The sequence below is a fragment of the Arvicanthis niloticus genome, chromosome 3, assembly GCF_011762505.2.
Source record: "Arvicanthis niloticus isolate mArvNil1 chromosome 3, mArvNil1.pat.X, whole genome shotgun sequence".
Taxonomy (NCBI): Eukaryota; Metazoa; Chordata; class Mammalia; order Rodentia; family Muridae; genus Arvicanthis; species Arvicanthis niloticus.
The window spans coordinates 83,517,393-83,539,421 of NC_047660.1; the positions used below are offsets into that span (position 1 = coordinate 83,517,393).

At 40.8% G+C, this 22,029-nt stretch overlaps 2 protein-coding genes across 47 annotated transcripts in view; one reads left to right on the plus strand and one right to left on the minus strand.

Annotated features, from left to right (window-relative positions):
• The window catches only part of Pbrm1 (polybromo 1), a 96,378-nt gene extending 82,128 nt beyond the window's left edge, over positions 1-14,250 (plus strand). For 27 of the 46 annotated variants that reach the window (XM_076931355.1, XM_034497005.2, XM_076931361.1 and 24 more), the window contains 5 exons: positions 3,064-3,228; positions 6,533-6,688; positions 9,652-9,722; positions 9,838-10,054; positions 11,364-14,250. In XM_076931355.1, the coding sequence (XP_076787470.1) occupies positions 3,064-3,228; positions 6,533-6,688; positions 9,652-9,722; positions 9,838-10,054; positions 11,364-11,536 (782 nt within the window). In that variant the 3' untranslated portion in view covers positions 11,537-14,250. The remainder of the gene's footprint in view (positions 1-3,063; positions 3,229-6,532; positions 6,689-9,651; positions 9,723-9,837; positions 10,055-11,363) is intronic. The other 19 variants (XM_076931390.1, XM_076931391.1, XM_076931392.1 and 16 more) reach the window with 2 other exon arrangements.
• A 3,361-nt stretch (positions 14,251-17,611) lies between these two features.
• On the minus strand, positions 17,612-21,196 carry Uqcc5 (ubiquinol-cytochrome c reductase complex assembly factor 5). Its single transcript, XM_034497013.2, has 2 exons — positions 20,880-21,196; positions 17,612-17,722 (listed from the first exon to the last, which is right to left on the minus strand). The coding sequence occupies exons 1-2, from the start codon at positions 21,028-21,030 to the stop codon at positions 17,631-17,633; spliced, it is 243 nt and encodes an 80-aa protein (XP_034352904.1). The 5' UTR covers positions 21,031-21,196; the 3' UTR covers positions 17,612-17,630.
• Between the last annotated feature and the right edge of the window lie 833 nt (positions 21,197-22,029).

Here is a 22,029-nt window from a genome sequence, read left to right on the forward strand (position 1 = left end):
CTATTCTTACCACATGCACATGAATCTGGTGTTTTGGACTGTCCCAGCTGGCAGTAGATGCCAGTACCTGGAGAGTTGCCTCTGACTTGGCCTCAGATCCTTGTGGTGTTGCCCCTCCTGGCAAATTTGTCAAACAAAAATATTTTGCTATTAAAAATTGCATGATTTTATTTCATTTATACCTGTAGGCACACATATGTTGAGCTGGGGAAAGATTGTTCAATAATGTTAACTATAATTTTGATTAAAATTTACCTGAATGTGGCCTTCTAAAATAAGTGATCTTCCGTATGGCTCTTGATAAGCCAAAGCTGTTAGTTAAACTCTAGGCTGAGGTGTGTTATGCCTGGTTCCCTATGCCAGTCCTGGCCTGTACTGCGTCTGTGTTCATACCTGCTCTTAAGATAACTGGATGACTTTGACAAAGCTCAGCTACCTTCATTTTCCCCTTACTCTATGACTGATATGATTGATCACTTTTGAACCATGAGCTACTTAAAGAGTTGGTGGTTCATAGTTGTAAAAAATTAATTCCTTAAGAGATTTTTGGAGGTTTGGATTATTTATTGTTCTAGTTAATATTGAGTATGGCTTTAATAAGTGAAAGTAAGCATTACATTAGGCAATACTTTGAGTTGTAGTTTTTCCACTTCAAATTTTGTATGTTAGATAATTTTCCAATATAGTCTTCCTCTCTAACTTGACTAAGTCCAAATCCATTATTTTCCAGCAAGCATACATTACAAAGGCAGCTCCTTTTATTGAAGCTTATAAAATCTCCAAAGTAACCCTTTTATAAAAAACGTATATTCCTTTCACTTGCTACTATTTACTATTATAAAATTATCTGACAGGCTTCCTTAAGGATCTTCTGCTGAAGATGCTCAGCCAAGAAATAGTCTATGGCAAAACCAGTTTCAGAAGCATTTCTAACTCTGGGATAGTCCTAAGTTAAAGTCACTAAGACCTACAGTAAAGAACCTGTTTTTTATTATCTGGCATTTTCTGAAAATTGACCAGGTATTTATGTGGCATCTATTAATACCCAAGAACATTCTTCGAGAAAGTCTAGTCAATCCCATAAGAACCTAGAACTCTTGGACACTTTGATATTTTAGGGCTTACTTCAAGTTAAGACCAAATGTACTACTAAGTTGGAGGACTATTGTCTAAGAAGCTTGGCTGACATAGTGTAAAGCCTATCTCAAAGCAAACAAATCTAGTACTGTGTGGCTGGTTATTTAGGGTACAAATAGGACAAAGAGATCTAGAGATCATCTGAAGGCAGAAAAACTGTAGCATGGCTAAGGGAAGAAGAGATGATATTTGAAAAATTCTCTCATAGTTAATGGGGTATCTGAAATTAGGAAGAACCTAGTGAGAGGTGAGTTTTATGTTTCAGTAGCCTGAAATTCAAACTCTGAACTTTGGGTGTTTCTGCCCACTGAATTCAAAACACAAAGTTGGGAGTTTGGCTGGTATAGTTTTAGTAATTCTGAATTCCAAAGCAGCCTAGTTCAGCTTCTTTCAGAAAGAACTAATTTTATCCATACACCTGAGCTTTTCTGTTTTTCCAACTTTAATTTTTCTTTTTCACTCCAGTTTATTGTTTCATTTGTGTAATGTAAAAACTATCATTTAATATTGGGCCATCTAGATCATGGAGGTTTTTTTTTTTTTTAACTACTAGAGAATAGGTTGTTAGAATGGGTTTGCTTTTCATACTCACTGTGCAGAAGATACCAGGCTGAGACAGACCTAGTGAGTGATGCTAAGTGTCTACAGGCAACTTCATCACAGCCTCAGGAGCTTTGACTTGCACAATTTTCACATTCTTACAATAAAGGAGTGGAGCTGTTGCTTCTTGAGTCTCTTTAAAGCCATGTGCCTCAAACTGTTTTCCCTAGATAGCTGTAGTCTTTTGAATTCCACGTTGGAGAGATAACTGTGGAAGTTGAAGTATGACACCAGGCATCGGGGCCATGAGTTGCTGTTTCTCCTGTATTCTTGGACAAGTCACTGCTGTACCCCAGCTTCTGTGTGCCCATCTGAAGAGTGGGAAGGACTTCCTACTTAGAATGTGAAGCTGAATAAACCCTGTATGGTGGGAGCTTTGGGAATATGCCCTCATAGAAGGTCCGGCGTGCTGAGAGCATGACTGTTGAGGGTGCTGGCTCTAGAGGTGCAGAGTAGCCTAAGGAAGTAAGGAGGCTATCAGTTACTAGCCGAGAGGTTCCAAAAACATGTGTTCCTCTTGCATTTCAAGTGTACTAATAGTAGGTGCTGGAATTCTTGCTGATTTAGGATTCATGGTCGGTTTTGAACTCAGCTTCAGGGAACCTCGTTCTTTCAGAATATTGTCCATTGCTACATACATGTATGTATTAGTTTCCCTCTTCTGATGACTACAGTGTAGCTAATCATGTATTTTCCTCCCTTGAAGTTAGTTAATCATGACCTCTTTCTTTGCTTCATTAGAATGTAGAAACTGGCTGTTTACTTTTCCTAAAGTCTTAAGGTAGAGGCAGTAAGCTACTTTTCCCTTACAGAGTTAATTTTCTTCAGCTGCTAAACTTGTGATATTAATGATGAGTCCTCAAATTTTAGTAAAATTGGATACAAGGAATCAGAAAATTAGAGTAAGTACAATTGTTCCAAAAATTATAATGGGCCATGGAATTGCTTCATGTTGAAATTATAATCTGTAATGCTATTAATACTAGAATAATGGTAGCGCTTCTCATCTTCAGAGTGCCTCGTGAGATTAACCACGTTGGTTACCTGGTGATGTGTTTCGATAAAATCTGTGCTTTCTGAATGTGTGTTGCAGTCTTAACATTCTTGAAATCTTTGCAGACCAGTTCTCAAGATGGGATAGGAAAGCTGAATCCTAGGTTACCAAGTGAAATCGGCCCGACTCCTGTGTTGAGACTAGTCATCTACCGTTCCTTCCATTGAGACAGAACTGTTGCCTGTGTTTTTACTAGTCCTGTTGAATGCAATGGATGGTATTTTGAATTCCTGGGTTAAAAACAGAATTGAAAATGTGAAATGCCTTTACAGAGCGGGCAGCTAAAGTTGCTGAGCAGCAGGAGAGAGAGCGAGCAGCACAGCAACAGCAGCCGAGTGCTTCTCCCCGAGCAGGCACCCCTGTGGGGGCTCTCATGGGGGTGGTGCCACCACCAACACCAATGGGGATGCTCAATCAGCAGTTGACACCTGTTGCAGGTAAAAACAGGAGCTAAGACCATTTTTTCCACTTTAAGAAATTCCTTCATTTTTTTTTCTCCAAAAGGAGTAGGCCACAGACTGTAGCCTTTTCTCATGACAGATTCCAAGTTTGAAGTCATCCATGTTGTCCTGTATTGCTTTTCCCATACAGGCAATGCCTCTTCTCTATCCCAAAAGTGGGCCCTAGGCCCAACCCTGGCAATTGGTAGGTAGCAGCTCTTCTCTTGCTGTGGGCATAGTCTGGCAATGTTCTTACTCCAGACTGCTCTTTGATAGAGCACTACAGCAGGAAATATAAGTAGACCTTGAGTTCTGTTCTGAGGAACTCCAAGGAAAATACAAAAGCAGTCTTTAGGTGATATTGATTCTCCGTCTCATGCCAGTTCAGTTTGCTGCCCTATTCTGCTGCAGCCATCCTTAAAAGACTGACCACTTAAAAGGATTTTTGACAGCGAATTATTAAATCCTTTCTTGGTCACCAATGTGCATGACTGCTAAATAGGGGGGAAGTCCTTGTTCAATTCATTGTGCCCACTCTGTAATGCTTTTCTATTTAATTACATTAAACTGCATTTTCTGTTAGTATCCCAGTCACATATTTAAATAAATAAGATGAAAGAAAGAAAAGGAAAAAGAAATGATGAATGTGGTTTGCTTGTGTGTGTTGTCTCTGGTTCTGGTAGCCATAGCAAATTTGACTACTGTTGAATTGAAATCTTGTCTGACATGTCTCCACAAAAAGCCTGTGGACCACTTCTCAGGCCCTTCCTTTGTTACCTCTCCACATCTGGTGAGCTCTATACAAGCCACCTGTGATTCTTCTTACACAAGTAGTCTGACTTCTTTTGCACAGAGTCCAAGACAGTGTTGTTCAAGGCAGCTTTATGGGGATACTTTTTTTTGTTTTTGCTGTTTTTTGTTCTTGCCGTTTTCGGGGGGGGGGGGTGGTGTTGTTGTTGTTATTGTTGTTGTTGTTTTGGTGTTTTTGGTTTTTTTTTTGGCTTTTTTGTTTTTGCTTTTAGAGGAAAGATTGCACAGGATAACTTTCCCATTGTTGCTCCTAACTTTTGTGATGGCAAGTTCTCAAATGCACTGTCGCTGACCTTAGCAGTTGCACGTGCCAAAGCACATCTGAGTCATGGCTCTCAGTGCTTTCAGTGTGACTGATGTTGATCTAACAAATCTCATAACCGCCTGCTCTATTCCATGGCCCATTCTGGTTAATGGGGTTCCAGAGGTTTCCAGAAATCAGGTCTTGATCATGGGGACTTTGAAAGTTAGGATTCCCTCATTGACATCCTATTTTGTTCTATTTGATGTATAATACTGTAGCACTATGTCCTTGACTACAAAACCCAGGAACATATATTAACAAAATGAATACATGTAGCTAAAATGAAACAAAAATTAGCAGCTGCAGCATTTTAGCTCCCTGTTAGGGAATAGCATCTGTGGTTGAGGAGGGTGGTCCTCTAGAAGACCCCTGCTCTGTTACTAAAGGTGTGCTGCCCAGGCTTCTGGGCCACAGGAGTGAACGGCAGAGATTCTCTACAGTAAAAGTCTTTGGTCCACAGTGAGAATTTTGCAGCAAAAAGGGTAATTTTTCATGGAATTATAGGTTGTTTAGGGCCTTAGTCTTAGCCTTCTTGTTGTCTGAGACCAGCTTTGCTTACAAGCATTGAAGCTCATTTGAACACATGTGACTGGGATAATAAATGCCAAAGTACAGTTTAATGAAGACAAGTGTTGTGTCTTTCAGTTCTTACTAATTTAATCTTCAACCACAGCCTGTGACGGCTGCGTTCAGATGGGCTTTTGTAATTGAAAGCAAAGCCTCCTAACATTGTTCAACCTCTCACCTACTTATCCTTAAAAGCTGGTCCTGGCGGTGTGTTGAAAGGGCAGTTTGGCAACATTGGATTTCATCGTGTTTTAAGATGATGGTATCTATTCAAAGCCGTTTTTACCTCGAACTCTTGAAAACTGAAATGCATCCTATTTCATGTATAGAAATATTTCAAATTTGTTTTGTGTAGTTGTAAGTTTTTGTAGTCAGTTTAAATGTGACTAAGGCAAGGTGAGTCGGTCTAGGGTTCTCAGTGTGCCATAGCTTTAGAAGACTAAACTTGTGCAAACAAATGTTTCAGATACCTCCTCCTCAAAGAAAGTAAGACTGAAACTATTCAGAGTGTTTTGATGCTATACCTTTGCCCTTCCTATGTGAGAAACTGCCTAAAAGTGACTACTGTACTCCAAAGGGAGCGTTACATTATTCATTAGACTCCTACAGATTCCCAGTCAGGATTTGTTTTTGTGTTTTTGATAGGTGAGTCTTCACTGAAATTATTCTTATTTCCACCCCTTTTCCAAAAATACTTGTTTGTCATAACATTTCCCTAGCCAGATGTTTTATTATATGATGGTATGCTTGGAAAATAAAGGAACAAAATCTCTGCTCATAGGAGTTCTGTACCTCAGTTAAAATGCTCCCTATCAGTTGAAGGTTTACATGACAAATGTGTGAGCCTGGAGACAGTGATGACAACTGGCATTTTTCTCCTGTAGTGGCAGAGCCTGATTCTCCAGCTGTTCTTCCTGCAGGCCTGCTGCATGTAGGTTTCTGAACTGCCAGGACTTTAGTTGGCTTGAGAAAATTTAGATTTCTCCTTAACATATTTTGAAATCTAAAGATGAAATATTATTTGTTGTGACAGCTGTAGTTGTTCTCCAGCTCAAACCTTAACGTAATCCATTCTTAACAGCAGTGGTGGAGATAGAAGGGAGGAGGATATGAAGAAGTCTTGAAACTTTTTTGCTCTAAAACTGGAGAACCATGCCTTGTGATCAGGACTGGGCACCTCATTTCCTCCATTCTGATTTCCCTTCATGTGCACCCACGATAGGGACATGATGCGGGCAGAGTGGAGTGAGGGGGTATGTACTGATTGATCACTTGAAGTTGCAGGTGGCAGAACTGGTCACTGGTTGAACAGTTTGCAATAGTCTGTCCTTGGGAAAGCTGTTACAAGAACTCCTCTTTTATTAAATGAGAACATTATGTTTAGCTTATTGAGAATAATTATAAATAATTTACTAAATACTAATTCATCCAAAAGTGTTGGGTTTCATTATTTATAACTTTATTTTGTTCATTACTGCAACAAAATAATTGCACTAATTGCTGTTATATCATGCAGTACTAAGGGTGCTTTATTCATTGGTAGTGCATGGAGGGGTTGTTATTACTTAGCTCATGTTGCATGTTAATGATGCATGTCTGAAATTTGTTGTGTCCTTCAAGGCATGATGGGTGGCTATCCGCCAGGCCTTCCACCTTTGCAGGGCCCAGTTGATGGCCTTGTTAGCATGGGCAGCATGCAGCCACTTCACCCTGGGGGGCCTCCACCTCACCATCTTCCGCCAGGTGTGCCTGGCCTCCCAGGCATCCCACCACCCGGTAAGAACTTCATCCTCATTCACTCATTAATCTCATTTTTTTTTTTTATTCTTTTTCCTCCCTTAGCCAATTCTTCCAGGAGGCACCTGCTGTCCATGGTGTGCAGGCTTCCCTCACAAAGAATCTCAGAGCTGTCAGTAGTAGGGCCTGTCCTATGTGTTGATCAGGTGACCTACCACCAGCAGCACAGGATGCACTGCAGAGACCAGACCCCATAGATCAAGGAGCTGGAGGCATGGTCCATTATCAGATATGACATGTTTGAAAAGCCCTAAGGGCTACAGCCTCTTATCAGAGAATTACCAGTTCAGAGTCATATATAAAAATACCTTTTACTCCCAAAGCATTTCTTTACCTGGTGAAATTCTTACCTCATAGAGTCTTTATTGTAGAGTCCCTGTTCCAACACTTCCTCCTCAATAGTCCTTTTGAAGTAATCAGAACTACATATGTGAAGCTCCTCAGAAATCCTTCACTTTGTAACACAGTGTAGGAAGGGAAGGGAGTTTATATTGAATTACTCTTGAGTCCCCTCAACAAGCATAACATGACCTTGTTACCTATGGACATATTTGTATGTCAATAGAAACCAAAATTTCTTCTGTGTAGAAATATATAAATGGAGCTCAGAATTCACTACATTGTTTCACTTTATAATGGAAGTTGAACATTTGGAAAATCACAAGTTTCCATAATTTCCATCATATGCAAAAGAACTTACTTTTGGCTATAATCTAGTTAGAGGGGAATGGACTTTTAAATGACATGGAGCAGCAATCAATCCATTACTGAAATGTCATCTAAGAGGGTCAAAACCCAAGTGAAATGTGGGTGGAGCCTGTCAGGTTTACTTGCCTTATGCTTGGACCCTCTGCCCATAGAGTTCTTGGTGGTTTCAAATAATATTTCAGAGGGCGAACCCAATAGTGTATAGGGAAAACAAATGTTAACCCCCAACATACTTTTTTTTTTTTTTTTTTTTTTAAATTGTCATAGGATCAGGTTTGTACTCAAGGCTGGCCTGGAACTCAAGAGAGTATTGTACTGCCTCACCATCCCAAGTGCAGGGAGAACACGCATGCACTCCACTGCTGTAGTTTAGCCACATTCTCTGTGTTCCTTAGAGGATGGCCATAACTCCAACAATGCTTTTATTTTTCCAATGTTTCCAGAGGAAGAAGTGATTGTGGTATTTGTACTTCATTCTGGATGTGGTGACTTATGTGAAATGCTGTGGGGCCAGAAGTCAATCAGAAAATACGTTTTCTCATATGGCAAATGAACTTGTTCATAAATCTGTGCCCTCATACCTTGGCACAAGGTTCTCTGAGTCAGTCTGTGAAACCTTGTTGGAGTTGACACCTTCTAAATGTAAATACCACTTGATAGAAGTCCTGTTTAAGGCCAAGTACACACTCCAGTTCAGCAGCTGTGTTTTGGTGGTTATGGGGCAATGCTAGCCTCTCTTCTCTTGACTATAGACCCTAAACTGCTTTGAAAGAAAGCACAGCACACCTGATAATAGTCAAGGAGACAGGAAGAACTTGTAAGCCCATGCACAACCGATCTCACTTTGAGCTTCAAGGGGCTCATCTGTTGTCTCGGCTCCTGTTTTCAGAGGCTTATTCCAGGCATGTTATTTGTAAACAGGAAGTGGAACGGTTGCTGATTTGTTTGTGCTTCCCTGCAAATCTGTGATGCAGCCAGTTTTGAGAGCCTCTCAGTCTGTAAGATCTAAGATGGATGAGTAACCTGCAGGGATCAGGGGCCATGGGTTATGTGTTGCTGAAAACAGCAGCTTATCTACCATGGCACAACTGTGATGACTGGGTTATAATTCCAGAAACCTGTTTCACTTTTTTTCTTTCTCTCTCTCTAACAAATAAGATGCCTTGTACTTCCTGGAAGTGACACTTAAGAACTCTGAACCTTCAAAAGGTTCAATTTTCTTCCTATCAAAATGCTGGCCTCAGATTTACAGCAATATTCCTGTTTCAGCTTTGCAAGTGCTGGGATAACAGGTGTGAGCTAACATACACAGCAAAACATCAGCATTTTTAAACAGAGAACCAGAAGACTAGGAAGCTGGTTCTTCCTAGTCCCCTCTATACATATCACTAAACAGGAGTTATACTTTAAGGAACAGCTTAAAATGATTTGGTTGTGGTTTGTTAGTTTAAATAAACTGAGTTCCTTGGCTATTTTGTTTTTGTTTTAATAGCACTGAGATGACAATTGCCTTAAAGACTAAATTTGGGACATTCTATTGTTATCAACTAGTGCCTGTGAGACAGCAATTGCTCGTGAACATTTACCCAAGGAAGTTTACTCAGTGATCACCAGGGAGAATAGGGTCACAAAGCCTTTCTCTGTTCTTTGTCATTTGGAATCTGAGGTAATGGCAACAAGGTTACACTGCTTCCACATCATTCATTGAAAAGCCTTCTTTCTGCCAACATTAGTGCCTGAGGTAGAGCCAGCTGGTGACCTGCAAAAGCACATTAAGGTAGTGACTCCAGCCTCTACAGGATTCAGATAACTGCTCTTTCTCAACCTTTGTTTCCTGTGCTAATACAATAGTTACTGCTCAACCTGATCCCACAGGCTCCAATTGCAAAAAAACCCTATGTGATCAGGAGAAGAGTACCTGGAAAACAGAAGTCTATTCTAATTATTGCTCACTCACCAGGGTAACCCTAGAATCTCATTCAGGGTTTAAAACAGTCCATGCCTGGAATAATTATTGTACCTCTGTCAAAGTATACTACTACTGTGCTTTAAGTAGCCAGAAACAAAAGAATATAAATTTCCTAATTAGATTCTGTTTAGGGTGCTTAAGGCTCCTATCCACACTCAAGGGCAAACCTACATGGGTTGGCATTATAAATGGCACCAGCTCTTGTCAGTTTATCAGTCAGCAAAACCCAGAGCCTCTAATTGTGCCATTGCATTCTGAATTATAGGTGTGATGAATCAAGGAGTAGCCCCCATGGTAGGGACTCCAGCACCAGGTGGAAGTCCGTATGGACAACAGGTAAGCCTCCTCGTTTAACTTTCCTTGGACTCAAGATTTTTTTTAGCCATCTACCTTCTCAGAACATGTGCCAATTCTCTTTTTGACATAATCATCTGATCCCATGCTCTTTCAGGTAGGAGTTCTGGGACCTCCAGGGCAGCAGGCACCACCTCCATATCCTGGTCCTCATCCAACTGGCCCACCAGTCATACAGCAGCCAACAACACCTATGTTTGTGGCTCCCCCACCAAAGACCCAAAGGCTTCTCCACTCAGAGGCCTACCTGAAATACATTGAAGGACTCAGTGCTGAATCCAACAGCATTAGCAAGTGGGACCAGACTCTGGCAGGTAAGGAGAGTACTGTGGAAATACATGTTTCCTCCCAGTCCTCTCACTACTGCAACATCCTTTTTCTTGTAAAGGGAAATAAATTATATAGTTCATAGAATAGATTTGGGGTTCTTTGCATATTGACCCAGTAAAAAATGGGCTTTAAAAAAAAAAAAATCAAAGCTCAGTCATAACATACTACCATCTTCTCTAATACATTCTGATTTTTTTCCAGATATTTGAGCATTAGAATACATGTCAAATTTTAAAAAGAGGAAAATGGAAAGCTTATTTCTTTAGTCTACTAAGCTATTCATTTAGTTGAATAGAGAATATGTCTATAGTATATAGTAACATGGTGTGCCTTGTTCTCGGGGAAAAAAAAAGGAAGCTTCTGCTTATTCATTTTTAAAAATAAATTTGTGTGTTTGTGTTAACGTGCATGTGTGCTTTGGTTGCACGGAAGATAGATGACAACTTTCAGGAGTCAGTTTTCACCTTTGACCTTACTGGAACAGCGTCTCTTATTCATGCTGCTGCAATAATAGGTATAGGCTAACTGCCCGTTGAGCTTCTAGACATTTCTCATGTCTCAGACTCCCATCTTGCCTTAGAAGTACTAGGATTTCTGATACCCAGCACCACATCTGCTTTTTTGTCTGGAGTAAGTGATGGTTATAGTGTGATTTATACAGCAAGCACTTCTATGCACTGAGCCATCTCCCTGATCCTGGTTGGATTTTTGTTGTTTGGTTTATGTTGAGAACTGTCTCCTAACATGTATCCTTGAATTAGTTGCCTTCCTCCCTCTGCCTCCTAAGAGTTGGGAATACAGGTGTAGGGGTGTGTGTGTGTTTTATATAAAATGTACCACAAACATGCCTGGTGTCCACCCTCAGAAGCCAGAAAAAGACATCAGATCACTTGGAACTGTAGTTATGGACAGTTGTGAGCGGCCCTGTGGATGTTGGAAACTGAACCCCAGCCCTCTACAAGAGCAGCAAGTGCTCTTAGCCACTGAGCCAGCCCCTTATTCATTTCTAAACCAAACTAGGAAATGTTATCTCTTTTAAGAATACTAAGTATGATTTCCCTTTAGGCATCTTTTATAACATTGAAGAAATTGTTAATATCAGGAGTATCTACAATAAAGTATTAATGGTCAGATATCAATGCTTAATAAACTTTGCTATGATTACAATTTATATCACATATTCGTAACTTTAATAAATACTGTTTTGTTTTAGTATAAATACATCAACCCTTAAAACTGAGGTCATTTTATCATCCTAAAATTCTAATGTCTGTTTATACTTCACATTTTCAGCTCGAAGACGGGATGTCCATTTGTCAAAAGAACAGGAGAGCCGCCTACCTTCTCACTGGCTCAAAAGTAAAGGGGCACACACCACCATGGCAGATGCCCTCTGGCGCCTGCGGGATTTAATGCTTCGAGACACTCTCAACATCCGACAGGCATACAACCTAGAAAATGTTTAATCACGTCACTGTTTCTTCTATGGAACAAAGAGTTGTGGAGCGCTAGCCATTTTAGTTACTGGGGTGGGAGGGAGGAACAAAGGATGATAATTTTTATTGCATTTTACTGTACATCACACAGCCATTTTTATATAAGGACACTTTTAATAAGCTATTTCAAATTTGGTTTTGTTACATTAAGTTGACTATCAAATACACAAAAGATTTTTTTGCATATGTTTCCTTTGTTTAAAACCAGTTTCATAATTGGTTATATATAGTAATAGTTTTATCTTTACTTGTTAAAGGACTTAAATCAAAGGTTTTGGCTTGGCTTAGGGCTTTGGTTTTCTTTTTTATAAATATATATATATTATATATATATATACACACACACACATAAAAGAAAAAAATGAAAAAAAGTTTACAAATTTAAGTTGACAATGAAATGTGAAGTTGGTCCTAGTTTACATCTTAGAGGAATGTATATGTATGTTTTACATGCCTAAATATCTGCAGGTTTTCTTACAGGTAAAGCAAAGTACTTTGAGAAGCTTAGATTATACATGTGTGACAGATGCGGCATATTTGCTTTGTTAACACAGAGGCTTACTATAGAAATCTAAAGTCACTGCTATATATCCATCCACAGTTAGTGTAACTGAAGGAAAAAGTAACTTTTGTGCTGAGTTAGACATCCGTATTGTCAGTGATTCTTGTAGAACATATGCTCAGATCTGAGTTATATTTAGTTTTGGAAGGTAAGTTTAAGAGTACTTTTGATCAGTTTATGATTCAATTTATGATTTTAGTTTATGCCTTCATGTTATACATATATGATTTGAAACTATACATCTGTTACCTTGAAAAACATTGAAGAAAGTACTGAAGTATGCATGGAGGTGGTTTATTTTAAGCATAATACCTAACCTAAGAAAGAGTATAAATGGACCCAAGCTGTGCCTTGCACATTACTGTGTAAGGGTAGACTGCCTACATATACGGATGTCCTGGATTCTTTATTTCCTTGTTATCAGTTATCGTATTTTGTTTGTTTCAGGGTTGGAATTCTCAACCAGAAATAATTCTTTCTAAAATATTTTAAAATTCAGCTTGTGCTTTGGATTATAGAAGGAAATTATACTTTAAGAAAATGTTCATAAAAAAAGACTATTACAGATCCCAACACTTGGATTTGGTGACCTTGTCTTTTCTTGAGACATGGTCCTACTACCAACCCTGGCTGGACTGGAACTCACATTATAGACCAGGCTAGTCAGACGCCTGCCACTTCCTCCCAGATGCTGGGGTTAAGGGCAGGCACCATCACGCTCAGCAGCCACAGCCCTGTCTTTCTACCATGGCCCTAAAGTAAACACTGAGCCAGTGTGCAGTGTTCAGGTGGCAGCACACAGTCCACACAGTGGGGGTTTTGAACCCGCTTTATTATAATTGGGTGGATGTGTTGTGCTGATGCGGCCACTGCCCTGTTGTTCATTGAGAATGATTGTTAAATGACACTCTTCCTTTAAAATATAATGGATCAGTACTCGTGTTTAATTGCCATGCTTAATAAATCATGAGAACAAAAGAGTATAGAATGGAAAGCAGTCCCTGGTAGCTACCTTAAATACAGGAGCCCTGTAACTTAATACCAGTAGTCAACCACTGGATCTCAATTTTCATCAAGTATTTTAAATAATCTTAAATTTTAAAAAATGTACTGCAGAGTATGCCATTATCTTATTGTTAAACTGAATCAAATAAATCTTTGATTCCTGATTATTTGGACCATTGACTCATCATGGACTATATAATATAATCAGATTCTTTTCTTTTTAGGTATCCTTGAATTACACCAAAGAACCAGAAACTTAATTTTGGTTAAATTATTTATTTATTTCATGCATTCATTTTCTTTTTCTTTTTAAAGGTTTAGATGGGGCTCCTTGGGGAGACTCGAAAACCGCTTCACTATCAGCAACCAGGGGTACTAGAAGCCAGATCACTCTTCCTCCTGGCTCCTTCCAAGTGCTCTAGTGCTATAGGAACCAAGAGCCAGCCCCAGGTTCCCTAAGGCAGTACAAATCCAGCACAGGGTGCTGTGTCCCTAAGACAAGCCCTGATTACTTTAAAAAAAAAAAAAAAAAAAAAAAAAAAAAAACTAATTAATTAAAAGCATTTAAGGTACTATTTATTTTAGAATCATGCTTTTGGGGAGTAACAGTGATTACTTAGGGTATAATATTTAAGATCAGACATCTTCAAAAACAGAAAAAGCCCTGACTTAAGGCAGTACAAGTAAATAATACACTTTCTCATTGACTTTTAAGAACTGTAGTAATGTGGCTTAGGAAATATAATGACCTGATTGTTTTCAAAATGTTGTAAGTTCCTGTGAAGAATTTTGTTTATATTGGGTTGGGGAACCTATAGGTTTAAAATAGAGTATCAGCCAGCTGACTTAAAAGACCTTGGTTTTACTAAGTCTGCCTTCCCCTTCTGAGGAAGAACTGAGTGGGTGAGGGACACTTGTGTAAAATCTCCAAATTTGTGTTACAACTTTCAGCTTGAACGTTTGTTTCCAGACCTGATTAAAATTTGGTTTATTCTAATTTCTGTACTATATCATTATCTGAGGTTTTAAGTGGTAACTGGTTCTATACCATGTATGTATCATATGTTTGTTCATCAAAGCTTTTTAATCCAAATAAAAACAAGAGTTTGCAAAGTGATTTGGATTAGCCAGGTTTGGTGGTTCTATTTAAGCTGTGTCAAATGTTTGGAGCAGACTGAAGAGGACTCCTACCAGTCCTGATTTCATCATGCTGCGGAGGATAGGGCTGCCGGTTCAAGGGAGAAAGCACTTCTGCTCAGGATGAAATTCAATATGTACACCCCATTTTTAGCCTGACATCCCCACATCTCTCAGGATTTGCAACATGAGCAGAAACAAAACACACGTTTCAATAAGGAAGAGCAAGTTATTGAGGGTAGACAGGGTATCTAGAAGCAGAAACTCATTTTAAATAGCTTAACTGTGACCATAAGACAAGTGGTCCAGGTAAATCTTTAGTTTTACAAGTTCTTAAAATGTGTCATTCTTTTAGTAGAAAATGATCATAAAATCAGCAAGCTGTTTTCTTGTAACACCACTTTGCAAAGCCCTGTGATTCTGTCCTGAGACTCCAAGGAGGGATATACAGCCACCTATGCCCATGAGTGAAGGATCGAAATACCTAACATTCTACCCAAGCCCTGCACAAATACTGGTAAATGGTTTTGTACCTTTTTAATTTGAGAGTATGTATGCTGGGTCAGATGGCTGAAAGCCAATACTGAATAAATTAACAGACTATTACTTTCTCCCTCAATGGGGTATTGTGTATTTATGTCTTGGTGGTGGTTCATAAATGTGGCAAAGTGTTTCGATATTCTTTTACAAGGAGAAAAATTTCTTTGGAAAACTCCATGATCCAAGAATAACACTTTTCTTTAGAGGAAACTCACTGTGAAAAATTCAGACATTAAGATAGAAACTGATGTGATTAAGAAAACAATAGGGATTTAAGTAAGTCTTCTAAGACAACTGCAAGAGAGAGAAAACTATCATCCCCTCATTGCTTACTATATGCCTAATGTAAGTACTTTCCCCATCAGTTCATATGATAGTTTTTTTTTTCCCAGTATCACAATGGAGGTAAGTTACAATAAATGCCAAGTTTTTATCTGTCTGGCCTAGTTGCTCACACTTTTTAGTCCAGATACTTAGGGGGGTAAGGCAGGAAGATTAGAGGTTCACAACCAGCCTGGATAATTAATAAGACCCTATCTTTAAGGGGAAAAAAAAAAGTAAAAGGATGGGCATTCTTGTCTATTATATACAAAGCCCTAGGCTTAACTCCACTGCTATCCCAGTCATAAAAATATAGCACCCTAGAATCTGTGGTGTAGTTTTGAAAAAGCTGAACAATATTTTAGGAACTTTAAAACTTACACCCTGAGGCTGGAGAGATGGCTCACAGGATTAAGAGTGCTTTGTTCTGGAGGACCCAAGTTTGATTCCCAGCACACAGGGGAGGCTTATGATTACCTATAATTCCAACTCCATGGGGTTCTGTGGCTTCTGGGCACCTGCAGGCATGTGCACATACCCCCCACACACACACATGCAATTTTAAAATAATTTTTTAATTATTCAAAGTTACTAAAATAATTTAAAATTCTTCACAACTTCTAAACTAATGTGCTCTTGAAATGTTTTATATTAAATATCAAAGTCAAGTTGTCCTGCCAGTTTCAATCTTTGATAAAACTCATGGGTAGAAGATAAGAAAGGTGGGCAGGGAAGGAGCTGCAGCAAGACACAAACTCACAACACATGCTGAGGACCCTTCGGCTTGTTTTTTCTCGTGTAGCCCCAGCTGTCCTGGAACATGGCTCTCTGTAGACCAGACTGCCCCTGCCTCCCAAGTGCTGGGATTAAGGGAATGGGCCACCATACCCACAACTTCTAAAACTGGAAGTATAGCCACATAATTGAAAATTATACAAATTCTTACACAGAAATTGAATTAATATTAAAGTGTCTATGAGGTTTGATTCACACTCCAAATGACACAAGTAGACAGATTAGGTGTGCTAGATTCTTTCCCTGGTGGTATTGATCATCACCGATAACCAACAGTGAGCTGAACTTGTGAAGTTCACTTGTGAACAGCTAAGACTCTACCATGAGTTGATGCTAACATTAGCACACAAACTCAAACTAGGAAAAAGTTGCTAGAAAAAAAATTAAAAGACTTTCTGGTTCTATTTTTTCAAGACAGGGTCTCATCCTAGTCCATCCTAACTTTGAGTTACTGATCCTCCTGCCTCTACCGCACCCCACACCTATCTAGAAGTGTTTGTGACAGGGATAATTAACTTGATGTTACCCTGTGGCCTTTAAGTGTCAGCTTCTTCATATTTTGAAACTTACTTTTTTCAAATTCACAGAGAACCACCTGCCTTTGCCTCCCAAGTGCTGGGATTAAAGGCGTATACCACCATGCCTGGCTGAAACTTACTTTTTCTTTAAAATGTAGGTCACTTTCTTGTTTGAAAGCATGGACATTCCTTTTTCTACTAGTGATCCAAACTTATACTGGGGTCCAACTGCCCAGTTGCCTTTAGTAGATTCCCCGATTTGACTGGACTGTAAGCTTTCTTTACTAGGTGTGCAGCCCTACACTAGCAGAGCAGTATGTAGCCACTAAGGAAACAACACACACACACACACACACACACACACACACACAAGCTTACAAGTTGGAAAAGGACAGAAACATGACCTGTGCAGTCAACTTAGTTAAGAAGATCTTTTACAGCCATGTTTTTATTGGAATTCTGTCAAAAAGAAACAAGGCTGGGGCTAAAGAGATACCATTCTGCTCAGTGGTTAAGAGCACTTTCTGCTCTTCCAGAGGACCCAAGCTTACTTCCCAGCATTCACACGAGGTAGTTTACAATCTTCCCAGCTCCAGGGAATCCAGTGCTTCTGTCCTCCACATGTACCTACTCTCACACACATGCTCAAATGGTCACAGCCACATGCATACATACATACATTTAATTAAAAATAACTTTTTTTCCTTTAAAGGGCTTCACAAAAATCCAGACTGCATTGCAAAACATCTTGGTTGATCTTTGAATAGCTTACAAAATGTTTTGTGAGTGAGACACTGGGTGAGTTTTAGGAAGACAATATCCAATAGTGACTGCAGATATAGTCAAGTAGAGACTACAACTATGAAAATTCTTTGTAAAGGCAAGCTTTGGACTAATGATAGTTGCTAAAGTATTAGTATTTAGAAAAAAATTAATATGTATGGGTGTTTTGCCTGCGTGTATATATGTATACTGTGTATACACCGTATGTGTTTAGTGTCCACAAAGGCCAGAAGATGGTGTTGGAGTTAACAAATGTTTGTGAGCTGTCGTATAGGTACTGGGAGTTTCCTCTTAATGGAGCTAAGGAAGCAGAGGCAGAGATTTCCTTGAGTTTAAGGCCAGCCCAGGGAAGAGTGAAACTATAAAAACACAAAATGGCTGAAATTAACACTGAAATGCATATTTACTTTATTAGCTTATGAAGATTGGCTTCTGATGTATCTTCCAGCCTTTTCTGGTACTGTCTTTCTGAAGCTTTTCTACGGTAGACATCATCTGTATCAAACAAAAAGTTTGCTTAGATTTTTTTAAGAAACAGGATTTAAGAAATATTTATTTATTTCTGTTATATGCATTGTTATCTTGACTGTGGGGGGGGGGGGGTTTTCCCCTGGAGCTGGAGTTACAGCAGTTGTGAGCTGCCATGTGGGTGCTGGGAATTAAACCTGGATCCAGTGCTCTTAACTGCTGAGCCATCTTACCAGCCCTGAAACTGGGGAATTTAAAAATAGATTCTGGAGATGTGTCTCAGTGGCAGGGTGCTTGCTTAGCATAAGGAAGGCCCCAAGTGCCATCTCCTACACTGAAACTAACACTCAGTAAGGTTTATGTTGAGTCTGAGATAACAGGGTAAATACCTATATCTTCAAAGAAACTCAGAATCATGCCCTGGTACATCTTTCTGTTCTCAAAGATTTCCTTTGCCCAGGGCTCTCTGCTGCTCCCATTCCTAGTTCCCAAAACCTGAGTAAGGAGAGAAGTAATGTTCCTTGTTCTCAACAGCTGTTTTTCCAAACTACTCATTTTCTGCCCGCATGTAATAAGAAAACATCTTCCTTTCTTTAAAAGAAAATCCTCTTCTTTCAGGATTCATTTGATGGCCATCCTCTCGGTTTTTATCACTGGCTGCCAGCTTGGGTGTCTTGCCTGTTCATCTGTGCCTTTTTTGCCACCCATATTCTTGGGAGTGAAGTGCCAACCCCTTGGCCTCCCTTATGTCTCCAGTTAGAGTTTTCCATGGGAAGAATGCTACTCAACTTGACAACTGCTTTTCCAGTCCTGGCTTTCCTGACCTTGGAGTTCACTACCTTCCTTTGGCCCTTTGTCTTTTCCCTCTCTTCCTGCCACACCAGCTGAAGTTCCTTCACACTCTATTCACTCCCTTAACTCCTTGACACCCCTCCAAAACTCCAACCAGAGATCACTCCAACTGCCTCAATTCTCTATTCATGCTGCCTGAGGTACCTCTATCTGAATCTGTTAACATGGCTGAAAGCAGTTTCCTCAGCCCTGAATGACAGCACTATCTTCCTTCACATAGAAAGGCCACTGTAAAGAACTCTGGCTAATTTTTATAGTTGATCCCACTGAGCACTGGTACTTGTGAAAGTGGAGTCTCCCAGTTCCCTACAGCCTCCTTCCCTCAGCCACCCACCACACTTTTTCTCAGCAGACTGAATCCAAGAATTCCTGTATGCCAAAACGTGCTGCACCAAGTAAGTGACAGTCCTGGTTCCAACCCCTACCTTTCTTATGAGCATTTGGATATCCTTCAGTCTCTCCTAGAGCAAGTTGTTACCTCCCATTCAGTCACATTTCCTTATCACTTGTTGTGATGGTTTGTATATGCTTGGCTCTAGAAGTGGCACTATTAGGTGGCATGGCCTTGTTGGAGTAGGTGTGTCACTGTGGATGTGGGCTTAAGACTCTCATCCTAGCTGCCTGGAAGTCAGTCTTCCATTAGCAGCCTCAGCTCCTGCACCATGCCTGCCTGGACGATGCCATGTTCCCACCTTGATGATAATGGTCTGAACCTCTGAACCTGTAAGCCAGCCCCAAGTAAATGTCCTTTGTAAGAGTTGCCTTGGTCATGGTGTCTGTTCACAGCAGTAAAACCCTAGGACACCTGTTTGCAAGGATAACATTCCTGGTGTTCCTTCTGGCCACTCCAAGTCACCTTAAACATGCTGGTGTTTGATGCTTCTATTACAGTTTAGCTGAACGGCCTGTAAATCCAGATGTCTGGCCCAAACTGTCCTCCTGAACTTGGGATCTATAGCCCATCTCATCATGCCCTACCTTGCACCCAGGATCACCCTGCCTATGTGCTGCACCTTCAGTGGAAGTACCAGCCCTGCCCTTCTGTTCCTTGAGAAGCCTTCATGCCCCCATCTCAATTACCAGATTTATCGGCACTACCTCTAAGCTGTCTCAGGTCTACCCACTTCTTGGCAGTCCTTTCAACGCCTACACTAGGTCATCATCTCAAGTCTGGCCAACATACACTGCCTATGTCTCTATCAATCTCTTCTAAAAGAGCCCCTTTAATCATTAGGATAGATTCTTATTGTCCAGTACTTTTATGGCCTTACACAGGGACCCTTCTATCCATATCACCCTTCACTCTTCATCTGCTGCAGTCCCTTGAAACAGCATATGCATAAGTCTCCAGGTTTCCATTACTACTGCCATGAAGTGAACTCCATAGATCTTCCCCTTATCTGGCTAATAGTCCTAAATGTCTATCTTTCCCCAAAAGCCTTCCCCACACCATCAAATCCAGTGAAGGGCCCATCCAGGATTCTTAAGACTACTACTCACAACTCTCAGGGCATGCTTAATGGTGGGGGGGTAGGGTGTAGAAATGGAGCTTGGGACTATGGGAGGCAATTATTCTACCACCAAACTACACCCGTGAGCTCTTCTGAAATTTGTCTTGTTCACTAGATATTCTGATGGATGGTTATTAAACATTAACTGGAGGCCTATGCCTGTAAACCCAGAGGATGACTGCAAGTTTGAAGATTCAAGGCCAGCATGGACTAACATAGTCAGGCCCTGTATCAAAGTATAGAAAGAGAAATCAATGGAGGCTTTGAAAGACCAACCTAAAATTCTCAAATGATAGTTACATGAGAGGCAAACAAAGGGCCCAGAGGTTGGGAGAAAGCCTGAAAGGAACTGGCCATTTTAGAGGCAGTTCTCAGAAATGCCAGACATTCAGTTCTGGGTCAAAGACAGTAGTAATTAGCTAGGACGGGCAGGATAACTTCCTCATGAGTTTGGGCTAAAGATCTCAAAGGGCAAGGGACTTAACCTGAATTTCAGAGCCCTCAGGATTGGTCCATCTTCCATGTGCGAATAATCCTGCTCCTTAGGCTCAAAGTCACCAGCAGGGCCAAGGACAGCCTACAAAGAACTACAGCCTGACTAGAGGCACGTGCACTCTTAAAATGCCAGGAGAGGAGTAGGGCTGGATGCCAATGTGAACAAAATACAAGAGCCCCGAGAGCCTCCAGCCTTTTAGCACGAGAACTGTCAAAAGACTAACGTCCTAACGCGTAAACTGAAAGTAGCTCTGCAACTGAATGGAATCAGCGGTCTGTAATCGGATACCCACGGAAGAAACGCAGGCCGCTGCACCCTCACTTACAAAAGGTCTCCTGCCCCACGCGCACTTTAATCATGATCCACTCCATCGTTCCTCCCAGGACAAAAAAGAATGGCAGGAATCTGTAGATGCCGAATCGCTGCTTCCCGGGCACTCGCTGAAGAGCTCGCCTCACCTGGGCCCTGAAGAACATGACCGAGGCCTCCAAGTGGGGTACGGGCAGACTGGTGTTCCTGGAGGCAGTACAAACACCCCTGCGTATCCGCAGTGTCCCGTGGACTATACAGTAAGACTCGACTGCAGCGCGACAGCCCGGCCGCAAGAGTTGGATCGCGGAAGCTGAACCTGGTCGGCTCCACCAATCAGAATGTGGCGGGACTCAGACTCTCCAATCAGAGTGCTGTTTGAGTGAGCATGCTCTGTGCGGCAGAGCCGGCCTGAAGAAGCCTGCGCACGCGCCTGGATTCTGGAGACAGAGAAACTTCAGAGGGCGGAGTCTTCAACGTGGCGTGGAGGCTCCGCCCTCGACCGGCTCTCAGCTGCTGGGACTCAGAGTTTACTGCCGCGCCCCCTACTCTGCCATCGCCATCTTTTTTTGTAATACCCTGACCGAGGTGACGACCCTTTGTGAAGGAAATAAGCTAAAATGCAGTTACGTGACAGTCCTTCCTTTTATTTCTGGCATGTGACTGGTTTGACTTGGCTTCTAAAACAACAAAATTTGATATGCATTTTTGAAAACTGAACTTTATCATCACAACAAAAAGTATAATTGTCTATAACAAACATGCTAAAATAATATAAATCGATGATAAGCGGGAACGTACCGTTATTCAGGTAACTTGTAGGTGCCTTTTATGTATCACAACCGATAGTTGCAAAAGAGCACCGAGGTGGAGTAACTTCGCTGTCAAACCACATCTCTATCGGCACTCTTGTAAAATGAAGCCTTTCTGTGATGCTGTGAGGATTGACAATCTAAAAGAATTAAATGACAGATTGTGGGTGTTATGAAATATAACGCAGCGAGGAGGCCTGGCAGGCCCATGCCAAGGTGTGCCTCTGAGAAATTATGCCATGCAACAGATCTGGTATGATGGGCGTTTATTGCGGAAGGAGTAGAGGCACTGAGGTAACCATATGAGCAGAGAAAGAGCAGGGTCATAAACAGCTGACTAAGCACAGCCTGCCT

Coding starts and splice junctions, on each gene's coding strand:
- Uqcc5 (XM_034497013.2), bottom strand. CDS start 21,030: ATGTTCTTCAGGGCCCAGGTGAGGCGAGCTCTTCAGCGAGTGCCCGGG. Junction 17,723..20,879: donor CGTGGGGCAGGAGACCTTTT/GTAAGTGAGGGT, acceptor TGTTTGATACAG/ATGATGTCTACCGTAGAAAA.